This window comes from Canis lupus, chromosome 23 (genome assembly GCF_003254725.2).
Source record: "Canis lupus dingo isolate Sandy chromosome 23, ASM325472v2, whole genome shotgun sequence".
NCBI classification, from domain to species: domain Eukaryota; kingdom Metazoa; phylum Chordata; class Mammalia; order Carnivora; family Canidae; genus Canis; species Canis lupus.
In genome coordinates this window covers 2057707-2071448 of record NC_064265.1, presented here as the reverse complement: position 1 = coordinate 2071448, position 13742 = coordinate 2057707, and the positions used below count along the sequence as shown (strand labels likewise).

Below are 13742 nucleotides of genomic sequence, written 5' to 3'. Positions count from 1 at the left end.
GGGCTTCCCCCACGTCCGGCTTCGCGCAGGCGCGCGGGGAGCAGGGCCGGGCCCGCGTCGGCCAATGAGGGCGCAAGTTCTGTAGCCGCCGCGGCCGGCGCGCGACCGGGGGGGGCCTCGGGGGCGGGGGCCCGGCGACCACTCCCCGTAGGACGCTGGGAGCCCGTGGAGCGGGACGAGGGCGGGTGGGAGCGCCGGGCCCTGCGGGGGAGGTGGGGCGGCGGGGACCGCGCTGCGCATGCGCGTCCGCAAGGCCCGGCCGGCGGCGCCCTTTCCCCGGGCCGGGGCGGATCCTGCGTCGGGTCCCGGGCCGGCGGTGACGTAGGGCCTCGGCCGATGCGCCGGGCGGAGTCCGCCTGGGACGGCGGGCGGGCTTGGGGGCGGCCGCGCCGCTTCTGCTGCCCCTGGTGTTGAAACGAGAAACCGGGAGACGACTTACGGGTGTTGCCGACTGTGCTGTTTCCCCGAAGCCCTTACCGTATCGCTGTGATTCAAACCTCATAGCAAAAGATTTAGGAAGGAATCTAATGAACTAGGGACTTTGCTCTTGCTATAATTTGTTGATTTATTTGTAGGACTTCATGCTTTGCCTTTTTCGCTTCCCTGAGAAGTAGTCAAAAGCAATGAAAAATAGTCTGCTTTTATTTCTCCTTGAGCAAACTGCTCTTAAAAACCGCAGTATAGTTACTAAGATAAGTCACAGTTTAAATGAGAGTAACCTGAGAATATTAAACTTTGTTCAGTTACTTTCAAGTAAAAATTGTGCCAAATGGCCAAAGACCAATCCTAGGACCTTTATTTAACATACACTTACTGCTTCTGTATCAGAGTAAACAAAACTTTAAAAAAAATAAATAAACCAACCCATAATTTGGCTTTTCCACCAAATTAGATATCTCTTTCTACTAGATTTGACCTCAAACTGCATAGATTTAATACCTCAGTACGGAGTTTAGGCTAAAAGCAGAATTTTTCATTCTAACAAAATAAAAGCTAACATCACTATTAAATGGATGACAGTGGGCAGCCCGGGTAGCTCAGCGGTTTAGCGCCGCCTTCAGCCCAGGGCCTCATCCTGGAGGCCCACGTCCGGCTCCCTGCATGGAGCCAGCTTCTTCCTCTGTCCATCTCTCTCTCTCTCTCTCTCTCTCACAAATAAATAAAATCTTTTTTAAAAAAATTAATAGATGACAGTGGCCATTTACAATGGTTTGCAAATGAATTGTGACTTTCCATATCCAACCCCTTCATCCGGAGTGTTCTCCATCTCCTTGGAAGACCTTCCAAACTACCCGCCCTTCAGTCTAGGAGTACCAGAGAATTTCCCCATAATACACAGTGCATGGCTGTATTATTTCATTTACTATGTTTTACAATTATCTTTCTTTGGTTATTTTTCCTGGTCTTAATGGTTTTTTTTTTTTATTCCCAATACTTTGCATAGAGCCTGGTACATAAGAACTTGGTAAATGCCTGTTAATAAATTAAGTATATTAAGGATCCAGAGTGCCTCACAAGTTTGAAGAGTTAGATATTTTACAGCATGCCCAAGCCAAGCCTTTTCCAAATGGAAGAATAGTAGGCTACATGGAATATGTGCAAAAACCACCTGTGGAAAAATTTAGAGACAAGAACCCTGCAATTTGACCTGGTGCCCCAGGCTTTCAGGCTATTTCTCACTAGCAAATGAGAGCACCCAACTGTACTCTGAAGCAGATTTTCTATCTACTAAAACTCATTTGACTTTCATGGGTAGTTCAGTCCTATTAGGGAAAGAATCATAGATCTAAATCTTCTTGTTAGCAATCACATTTCTCATAGTAAATTAAAAAGTTGACATTGTAGTTATCAGTCAAAATCAGTTATGATTTTATTTTCCTTTCCCTGGGGCCTGTTTATTTCTGGCTAGAATGATGAAATTGGATTCTTGGTCTTGCAGAGAGATAAGGACTGACCCAAAAACTGTACCACATGAAGAGGCAAGCAGCCATGCCTGCCTGTGGGCTGAAGTGTAACTTTGTTTCCACTTATAATTTTTTTTTAAGCTCAGAAGTAGATAAACCATACAGAAAAGAAGGAACTATTAAAGGAAAACTTAAAAATTATTTGATTTTTCCACGTACAATCGAGTATCTAGAGAGATTTCCTAAGTTTGTTAAAGAAGTATTTTTAATCCTGTAAAAACTTAAGTGTGCATCAGAATCCCAAAATCATGTTAAAACAGATTGCTGGACTGCACCCAGTTTCTGATTCTGCAGGACTGGGGCAAGGCCTGATAATTTGCATTTCTAACAAGTTCCCAGATACGATGTTCCATCTTTGACAACTAATGCCCTAAAGGTTATTTCCTGTTTCTTCTTTTGTTTCTTCTCCCCACCTTTCCAAAACTGGATCCTGATCTCATCATGCTTTCCCTGTCACTAGTGGTCACAGCCCACTCTTCAAGGAGATCATACTGGAAATACTTTAAAAACTCATCGGACTCCAGAGGGAAACCACACATTTCCTGTCTGGTTCTTCAGCAGAACCAGAAAAAAATACTTTTAATTTTTTCCAATGATTTTAAATAGGAAACAATCATCTTAGAATAATAATTTCATTGACTGTATATCAGAATTAAATGAATATCTTTTATATATACAGGCATTTTCCTGTAGAGAGATGAGTTGGCCACCATTGGCAGGAAGGAGAGATTGTTCGCAAAAGGCAAAGAAGCTCTCTTTCCTCTCATGTTATCCACCTCTCAGTTGAGAAAACCGCTTTATTAATTCTTTAAAAGTGCAGTTCCAAAAAATAAAAATGCAGTTCCCACAGCACAATATAATTTTATTATACTCACTTAAGTTTTTTTGTTTGAAGAGAAATACCACCATGAAAACGTTTTTATTACTTAGCAAGTGCTAATTTGTCTTTGAATAATAAGAATAAACAGCCGTATTTATTTGTTCTGATAGATTTTTTCCCTAAAGTTTATTAAATTAAATCATTCATTTGTAATTTTTGACTTGTTTGTAGCCTTGCACTGTATTTTTTTAAGACTTTCACACACTCTTATGATAATTCTGAGTTTTCAAATTATGAAATTTGTTTTTAGATGTCTAAATACCTGTTCTACCTATATGTAAGGCCTTATTAGGAGGGTGAAAAGGAATTCTGCACAAGTTTGTATACCCTGAATAATATAATGATAATAGTTGCCACTTACATGAACTTTCTATTTGCCAGATGTTGCTGAATCCCTTATGTGCATTATTATATCTAAGTTTCACAAAAATCCTGAGGCAGGTAGCCCCTACGTTTACACATCATATACTCCTTAAAACATGTACAAAAGTCTAATGTGGTATTCCATATCCAGAGAGCTAAAAAATAATTCAATATTCTAGAGTACATTTTAACTTTTAGAAATAGTCTGTAATGGATATTTCCAGGATTTTATATGCATCTTTCAAGATTTTTTTCTTAAACACACAGTGCATATAACTTCCTGTCTAGTCCAGTGAGCACCAGATCAAGGACAAACAATGATATCTGTATTTATTATTGTTTCATTTGTATTAAATTTGTTAGTCTTTACTGCTAGTATTAGAATTGCAATTCTTCCCTTTTGATAAAAACAAAAGTCAATAAACTGGCATTTTCTACAATAAAGTTTCTGACTAAACTACTTCTATCTCTAGCAGACCATACCACAGTATTAGTTGCAAGTATGCTCTCAGCTAATGAACATTTTTAAATCTTGAATTAAAGGGCAATTGGGGTGACAGTACATATTATATAGGTGTTTCTACTGTAATCACACACACATTCCTGGAAATCCTGATATCTTATAGGACAGGACACTAAAATAACAGGGTTCATGAAGAAAAAATCCACACTACTTAAAACAAGACATGTGGAAGTCTCCAGCTTTTTCATCTGCACTAACAGCTTTTCATAGTGCTTGATGTTGTGAAAAATGCAAGGGATACTTGAAGCTACTGGCCATCAGTTTGTAAGCCAAAAGAAGGAACTTTTGCATATTACTGAGGCCTTTGTAATTGTAGAAAGACCACCTCTGATCACTCCAAACCTTTAACGTGTTGGGATAAACTGCATAGGATATAGCATCTTTTCCCTATTCACCAATTGCACATATGCTAATACACATTAAAGAAACTTATTTTATAGCAGAACAGACAGCTTTTGAACTATCTGTATTATTTATTAGATGAGGAAAGGTGAAATAACTTTACTGAATAATAGTAATAATAATCCCACTCAGGAAGGTGAAATAACTTGCCCCACTGTTCACACAGGTAAGTGCCAGAATCAAGATTTGAATACAGATCTCAGGGCAACCTTGCTTTCCACAGACTGCCGTCTCTGGCAGTGTCATGTTAACTTAAAATATTTTTGCCTTGAACTGGCTTAGAACAGCACAGTCCAGTAGGAATATAATATGAACCACAGATGTAATTTTACATTTTGTAGTAGTAAACAGCAGAAGACAATTAAAATCAGATTGTGTTTTACTTTTAAAAAAGGAAAAAGATGGGCAGCCTGGGTGGCTCAGAGGTTTAGCGCCGCCTTCGGCCCTGGGTGTGATCCTGGAGACCCGGGATCAAGTCCCACGTCAGGCTCCTGCATGGAGCCTGCTTCTCCCTCTACCTGTGTCTCTGCCTCTCTCTCTCTCTCTCTCTCTTTTTCTCCTCTCCCTCTGTCTCTCATGAATAAAGTCTTTAAAAAAAAAAAGCAAAAAGAAACTAAGATTAATTTTAATACATTGAATCAACATTTAATCAATATAAAAAAGTATTAATGAGAGATACTTTGCATTCTCTGTACTAAATCTTTAAAATGCAAAGCATACTTTACACTTAAAACAGGTCTCAATTTGGAGTAGTCACATGTGGCTAGTGGCTGCCTCATCAGGTAGCTATCATGGGCCTACGTGCTAATTCTTTTTATTCTACTGCCATGTGAACTCTTATTTTTCCCTTTTTTTTTTTTTTTTTAAGGATTTTACTTATTTATTAGAGAGAGAGGGAGCTAGGGGAGAAGCAGAAAGGGGGACAAGCAGACTTAGCGCTGCACACAGAGACTGATGTAGGGCTGGATCCCAGGACCCCAAGATCATGACCTGAGCCTAAATCAAGAGTCAGACACTTAAGGAACTGAGCCACTGAGGTGTCCCCCATGGGAATCTTTTTAGGAAATCACCTACTCACCAGAAAAGCAAGCAGAAAAACACCTAACTCTTAACTTGTAATAGCCTTTTTCAATTTTAAGTTCTCTCTAAATCTAGAAAACATGGTTTACTGTTCAGACTTGTATTTAAAAATATTTCATTTTCATTGGGAGAATCCACTGTCACATTTCTGAGTATTAATGTCCTTTATTAGTCAATCACTGCACAATAGTAATTTTACCTTATGATTACAAAGTGGACAGCGGGGGATCCCTGGGTGGCTCAGCGGTTTAGCGCCTGCCTTTGGCCCAGGGCACGATCCTGGAGTCCCACGTCGGGCTTCCGGCATGGAGCCTGCTTCTCCCTCCTCCTGTGTCTCTGCCTCTCTCTCTCTATATCATAAATAAATGAATAAATAAATCTTTAAAAAAAAAGTGGACAGTGAATATATAATTTTTCTGTACAGCTGAAAACCAGTACTTTAAGTACAGAAACTATTTATTTAAATTCAAGTTAGTACAGAAACTTTTTTTTGCTTTGATTATTTTTTACAGAAATGGTTCTGAAACAAGCTGCATAAGTTCTCTGCACACGCACACACAATTCTCTGCACAACATACTTTGTGCTCCATGTTTGAAAATCATTAAGGATGCATTCTCTATAATTTTTGCAATTTTGCTCTTGGTGATTCTTTGGAGACTAATTCTGAGCTAACTCTGAAGTTATAAAGCTGCTTTTTATGATAAACGAGCTTCTTTTCCTAGCAATTCTTATTCATAAATGTTTAGATATATAAGTTTAGTGTAATTTGGCTCTCTGCCTGTAAAACTCTTTATGAATCAAATTTGAAACAGTCTTTCCTAAATTCTTTTCAAATTTTGTGATTGTCTTTATAGTGTACCTTAATTTTCAAACTTCAAAACATATTTTTCAAATCAGTTATAACAGTTTCTTTTCAGCGTTGTATTTGTTTTGATGTCTTGCTTTTGACAATGTATAGTAGAGCATGTTGTTTGGATCACCTACCTTATTCATCAGATGGAGACATTTTGATTTTATGTCTTTCTAAGATACTGCTGCAAAAGACAAAACAGGTTGCATTGTGGTATTGTAGGCCAAGGTGCTTTGCATTGTTCGGTAATTCTGGCTTTCAAGGGTGCTTTTAGGATCACTTTATGCTGAATAATGGATGTTGGGTAGAACATGGCTGCGTATTTCATGTTTCCCACCCATATTTTTGGACGGTCATATACCTCTCAAGTATTTCTCATTTTTTATGCAGTTTTAGCTCATTTATTAGTATCTTTGCCATTAAATGGCATACATTTTCTAAATAATATGAAAAATAAGGGGTGCCTGGCTGGCTCAGCCAGAAGAGCGAGTGACTCTTGATCTCGGGGTTATGAATTTGAGCCCCACGTTGGATACAGAGATTCCTAAAAAAATAAATAAGTAAACTTTAATATAAAAAATGAAATTTCATTATGTGTTGAGCTATATCTTCTTGAGCTAAATTGGGACTACAGCCTAGGACTGTCTTTGGACAGATGCTCCAGGGTTAGGGTCTTATTTATTTATTTTTAGATTTATTTATTTATTTATTCATGATAGACATAGAGTGAGAGAGAGAGAGAGAGAGGCAGAGACACAAGCAGAGGGAGAAGCAGGCTCCATGCTGGGAGCTGGACGTGGGACTTGATCCTGGGACCCCAGGATCGTGCTCTGGGCTAAACTGCCGAGCCACCCAGGGATCCCAGGGTCTTATTTTAAATACCAAGTGAACCACACCCTTTCATGTTATATTCAGGTTCTTCATTTAATTTGAATGCTAAAAGCATTGAATTAAAAAAGAATTTTAAGAACAGATGTCACATGTTCATTGTAAATAAACTAGGAAATTAAAAAAAATGAAAGCACTTAATATCCTATTACCTGGAAATAGCCAGTTACAGATCGCATATGTATATCCCTCTAGGTTTTTTTTTTTTTTTTTTTTGCAAGCTTTGAGCCTTGTATCTGTGCTGTCTTAACTAAGATTAGATTATTTGGTTATTTCTTGAGAAATAATTTGGTGAGAATTTAGTCCATCACAGATTGCATTGAATCTTTAGATAGTCTAAATGGTTCTTTTTCCTCATTGCATCTCCATTTGGTCTCAGAAATCTTCAGAATGGTAGGAGTATTTCTTGTATCTGTGTATTTGTCTCAAACAAAATTAAAGATGAATGGTTAAATAAAATCACCTTTTTTTTTTTTTTAAGATTTTATTTATTCATGACAGAGAGAGAGAGAGAGGCAGAGACACAGGCAGAGGGAGAAGCAGGCTCCACACAAGAAACCCAATGTGGGACTCGATCCCAGGACCCCGGGATCATGTCCTGAGGCAAAGGCAGGTGCTCAACCACTGAGCCACTCAGGCGTCCCTAAAATCACCTTTTTAAACATTTAAATAGATACCTCTAAACACGTTCTGCATCCCAGAGACTCTTGCCACATCAGTCAACCAGAAAATAAAGTATCCATTGTTGTTTGAATATGTACATTTTTAAAGGCTATTTTTGATTGGCCTTAAAAAACATAATTCTATCATTCTATTAATGGCAGTTATGCTTCATTACATTATCTTGGTTCAGGTATATTAATACATCATAAAAATATTTTTTGTGGAGGAATTGGGGTATGGGGAAAGGGAGAGAGAGAGAGACTCTTAAGCAGGCTCCACACCCAGCACAGAGCCTGACATGGGGCTCGATCTCATGATCCTGGGATCATGACCTGAGCTGAAATCAAGAGTTGGACCCTTAACCAACTAAGCCACCCAGGCACCCCTCATGTGAAGATTTTTTTAAGCATACTTAATGCTCAAGATTTGACAGAATATGATTTTAGAAACTAGTGGTTTAAGAGACTGTTGCTCAGTAGATCTCTGGAAGAATGGAATAATGGAGAGTGAGAAAGCTAACAGCTTGATAATAGAGGGAAAGAGTTTTTTACCAGGTGATTATTGTGTGAATAATGTGGCATTTCAAGGCTTATTTAGGAACTACTTATAGGATTTTTTTCTCATAGGATTCTTTAAATCATTATGTCAGTTGACATGGATACCATACTGTAGTTGAAGATTTTCCTAAAATCTAAATTATTGGAAAAGATCATGTAATTAAAATTTTCTTCCCCCTTTTATCTGCTTGACTTCTTTAATTTTTGTAAGCTTGAATTTTTTTAAAAAATAAACTTTTTAGAACACTTTTAGGTTCACAGCAAAATATAGAGTTCCCAATATACTCCTTGTTCCTGATACACACAGTCTTCCATACCTGCATGCTACATTTGTTAGAATTCATGAACCTAACTGACACATCATTATCACCCAAAGTCCACAGCTTATATTAGGGTTCACTCTTGATGTTGTATATCCCTCTATTAGGGTTTTGATAAAAGTATTTTATGTATCCACCGTGGTAGTATAGAGAATAGTTTCACTGCCCTAAAAATCCTCTGCTCCACCTATTCATCCCTCTCTCCCCCAACCCCTGGCAACTACTGAACTTTTTACTGTTTCCATAGCTTTGCCTTTTCCAGAATATTATATAGTTGGAATCATATATTATATAATCTTTGCAAATTGGCTTCTGTCACTTAGTAATTTTTTTTAAAGATTTTATTCATTTATTCATGAGAGACACCGAGAGAGAGAGGCAGAGACACAGGTAGAGGGAGAAGCAGGTTCCCTGCAGGGAGCCTGATATGGGACTCAATCCCAGGACCCCGGGATCATGCCCTGGCAGATGCTCAACCACTGAGCCACCCAGGTGACCCTGTCACTTAGTAATTTGCATTTAAGTTTCCTCTATGTCTTTTTGTGGCTTGATGACTAATTTCTTTATCTTTTTTAAACTTTTAAAAAATCTATATTGAGTTTATTTAAACTAAAAAAAGACAGTTCACCCATTTCTTCTCTACTCACACCCCTCCTTTAGCAGCCACCAATCTGTTCTCTATATTTATAAGTTTGGTGGGTTTTTTCATTTTGTTTTTGTTTTTTGTTTTGTTTTGTTTTCAGATCCCACATTTAAGAGAGATTGTGCAGTATTTGTCTTTCTTTGTCTGACTTATTTCACTTAGCATACTGTCCCTGAGATCCATCTATATTGTTGCAAATGGAAGATTTCATTCTTTTTTATGGCTGAAAAATATTTGATTGTGTGTGTGTATCACATTTTCTGTATTCATTCATCAATGGATACTTTGGTTGTGTCCATATCTTGGCTATTGTGAATAATGCTGCAAGAACATGAGGATGCATACATCTTTTTGAATTAGTGGTTTTGTTTTCTTTGGATAAATAACCCAGAAGGAATTGTTGGATCATATGGTAGTTCAATCTTTAATTTTTTGAGGAACCTCCATACTGTTTTCCATAGTGGCTGCACCAATTTACATTCCCACCAACAGTGTACAAGGGTTTCCTTTTCTCCACATCCTCACCAACCCTTGTTATTTCTTTTGTCTTTTTGGTAGTAACCATTCTAACAGATATGAAGTATTATCTTATTGTAGTTTTCATTTGCATTTCCCTGATAATGAGGTTGAGCATCTTTTCATATGTCTGTTGGCCATTCTGTATGTCTTCTTTAGAAAAATGTCCATTCAAATCTTCTATTTTTTTTAAGATTTTATTTATTTATTCATGAGAGACACAGAGAGAGTGAGAGAGAGGCAGACACAGGCAGAGGCAGAAGCAGGCTCCAGGCAGGGAGCCTGCCATGGGACTCAATTCCAGGTCTCCAGGATCAGGCCCTGGGCTGAAGGCTGCGCTAAACCTCTGAGCCAATAGCCTTCTGCCTATTTTTTAATCAGATTGTTTGCTATTGAGTTGAGTTCTTTATGTATTTTGGATATTGGCCCCTTATTGGATTTTGCAGTTATTTTCTCCCAATAAATAGGTTGCTTTTTCATTTTGTTGATGGTTTCCTTTGCTGTGCAAAAGCTTTTTAGTTTGATGTAGTCCTAATTGTTTCTTTTTTCTTAGTTACTTTTGCTTTTGGTTTCTGATTCAAAAAAGCATTGCCAAGACCTGTGTTAAAGAGCTGGCCACCTTTTTCTTTTTCTAGGAGTTTTATGCTTTTAGGTCTTGTGTTCAAGTCTTTAATCCATTTTGAATTAGTTTTTGTGTGTGGTATATGAGGTTCAGTTTCATTCTTTTGTATATGGCTGTCCAGTTTTCCCAACACCATTTCTTGAAGAGACTATCTTTTCCCCATGGTATACTCTTGGCTCCTTTGTCATAAATTAACCATATATGCATAGATTTATTGAGGGCTCTCTATTCTGTCCTGTTAATCTAAATGTCTGTTTTTATGTCAATATCATACTGTTCTAATTACTATCACTTTGGAAGCTTCTTCCACATCTTTTCTTACATGGCTTGATGACCTTTTCTTTTTAGTGCTAAATAATATTCCATTGTCTGGATGTACTACAGTTTATTTATCCATTCACCTACTGAAAAAATCCTGACTGCTCCCAAGTTTTGGCAGTTATGAATAAAGCTACTATAAACATTGGTGTGCAGGTTTCTATGTAAACATAGTTTTTAGTTCATTTGAGTAAATACCAAGGAGTGTGATTGTGTGAGAGTGATCATGTGGTGAAAGTATGTTTGGTTTTGTAAGAAACTACCATACTGTCCTCCAAAGTGGCTGTGCCATTTTGCATTCCCACCAGCAGTAAGAATTCATTTTGCTCTACATCTTCATCAGCATTTAGTGTTGTCAATGCTCTGGACTTTGGATATTCTAATAGATGTGTAGTAGTATTTCGTTGTTGTTTTAATTTGCAGTTTGCTAATGATATATCATGTTGAACATCTTTTCCTTTGATTATTTACCATCTATATATCTTACTTGATGAGGTGTCCAAGTCTTTGGCCCATTTTTTTCTTTGTTCAGAAATTTTTATTTACTATAAAGACAAACCACCAAAATGGAAATAACAATCTCTTTTTCAAATATGTATATCTTTTGCAAATATTTCCTCCAGTCTGTGGTTTGTCTTCTCATTGTCTTTTGCAGAGCACAAGTTTTTACTTTTAAGAAAGTTCACTTTATCAATTCTTTTTTCATGGATCATGCCTCTGGTGTTATATCTAAAAGTCATCAACATACCCAAGGTCATCTAGGTTTTTTTTCCTATATTATTTTCTAGGAGTTTTATAGTTTTGTGATTTATGTTTAAGTTTGTGACCCGTTTTGAGTAAATTTTTGTGAAGGGTATAAGGTCTGTACCTGGATTAATTTATTTGCATGTCGATGTCCAGTTGTTTTAGCACCATTTGTTGAAAAGATTATCTTTGCTCTAAAGATCAGTTGGCTGTATTTATGTGGATCTATTTCTGGGTTCTTTATTCTGTTCCATTGATCCATTTGTCTATTCTTTTACCAGTACCACACTGTCTTGATAACTATAGCTGTATAGTGAGTCTTGAAGTCAGGTAGTGTCATTCTTCCAACTTTGTTCTTCAATATTGAGTTGGCTATTCTGCGTCTTTTACTCGAGTTTGTCAATATCCATAAAATAACTTACTGGAGTTTTGATTGGGATTGTACTGAATCTGTAGATTCAATTTGTTGTCCTATAGATTAAGTTGGAAAGTACTGACATCTTGACAATATTGAGTCATCCTATCCATGGGCATGTGATATCTATTTATTTAATTCTTCTTTGATTTCATTCATCATTTTTGTAATTTTACTCATTTAGATCTTGTACATATTTTGTCAGATTTATAGATAAGCATTTCACTTGGGGGGTGCTAATATAAACGGTAATGTTTTCATTTCAAATTCTCTTTGTTCATCACTTGTATCTGCTTAACTTTTTAAGTGATTAATGGATGCCTGGGAGTTGATATACATATATATTCAGAAATGTTTTGCCACCTGAGACCTGTGAGAAGGTAAGCTTTGTGGTCCAATCTGTAATTAATACGGAAGGGGGATTCTGTTATGCATTTGGCTAATTTTAATTTATTGTAATTTTTCAAATTCTAAAATTATATAATGGTGGTGGAGGGCAGGAACAAAAAGAGAAAAAGAAAATTCATATGAATATCCAGGTCCTCCAAGAGTTCCTCTTCAGGGCAGAAGGTGAAAAGAATACTATCTTTCAGAATAATTCAGTCTGAAAAGTTTAAGAGGAGGAAAGATAGAGTTTGTCCTTAGCACAGTTTTTGTCATGTTGCCCTCAACTCTATTGCTATCAGATGGAAAACCACTTTACATTTAAATTGTATAGTAAGATCATTTGACTACTGTGTTTGTTATTTATGACATATAATCTAAATCCTATTTCAAGAAAGGATTTAAGGACTTCAACTATACAAATTTAATTGGCATTTTATAATAGGCATAATGAGCTAATTGAAAGACATCAGAAGCCCTGTAAAGAAAAAGATTATTGTGTTGAAAGGCAGAACTGATTAAACAATTACTCAGATGTCAAATTTAGTTCGGTTTCTTGGTAGCTAAGCCAAAAAAGGGAATAATAGTGTACATCTGGCTCCAAATATAAAACTAAAATACAATTTGACCTGTTTCATAAAAATAATATGTGATGTTTCAGGTTCCTAAAACATATTTGGCAGTAATTAGTACTTTTAAATAACTATCCTGTGCAAGTAAATAGTCACTGTCAATGGGGGTTATTTAGGGGAAACAGACTTTTTCCACCAACTTGTATATGACAAAGATTATCAAAGAAAGGAAAACTTTCTCTAATTGAATTTATGACACAATTCTTAGGAGGTAGAGAGGGGAGAAGTAGAGGCAGGGAAACAAACAAACTGAGATACCGTGCCCTGAAAACTTGTTCTTCTGCAGATGTGGAGACATTCTTCAAAAAAAAAAAAAGACATTATTCATGTTGTGGTATCTTAATAATGTTCAACCACAGAAAAATAGACTAATATATTGTATTTTCATGCTCCAATACAAGGAGACGCCATAGGAGCCTAGAGGAATGCTTGCCTCTTCACTCCATGGTGTTGATAGGCAGTGAATAGTAGTGATTGCATTATAGAACCACCACTTTTCGAGCTTGTTTTATTCTAGTCTTCAGAAAACTATATTTTAATCATAATGCATACAGTACAAGTTCCATAACAGGAGTTGCCCTTGCCACACACAATATCCAGTGATATTTTCTGTTGCATGTCTTCTCTTTTTTAATACTGGTCATGACCCTGTAGGTTAATTTTATCACACCATGGATCATGAAAAACACTGCTGTAGAGTAATTGCAGCGCAAATTCTTTGCTGTTAATTAGCAATCAAGTCATATGCTTTAAATATAAAATAGATACCAGTAGTGACATTCTGTTACTCCAGTCTGTAAATTCGCCAATCTCCTAAAGTGTCCTTAATGGCTCTCCATTTGATTTGACTCAAGGCAATGTTGCTCTTACCAGTTGAATAACTTTCTTTTTTGGAAAAATCCATATGATTTGACAAATTTCTCACCCTACATAGTCTGTGGTCTACAAAAATTAGAAGTAAATTGTACATGTATTTT

General features: G+C 37.0%; 1 protein-coding gene and 1 long non-coding RNA gene across 6 annotated transcripts in view; one reads left to right on the top strand and one right to left on the bottom strand.

The window, feature by feature from the left end:
• Positions 1–13742, top strand: part of TCAIM (T cell activation inhibitor, mitochondrial) — a 53684-nt gene that overhangs the window by 258 nt on the left and 39684 nt on the right. For all 5 annotated transcript variants that reach the window (XM_025461472.3, XM_049099646.1, XM_025461471.3 and 2 more), the window contains exon 2: positions 12057–12129. In XM_025461472.3, coding sequence (XP_025317257.1) covers positions 12101–12129 — 29 coding nt within the window. In that variant the 5' untranslated portion in view covers positions 12057–12100. The remainder of the gene's footprint in view (positions 1–12056; positions 12130–13742) is intronic.
• Positions 1–13742, bottom strand: part of LOC118352014 (uncharacterized) — a 55125-nt gene that overhangs the window by 22866 nt on the left and 18517 nt on the right. The window lies entirely within an intron of this gene.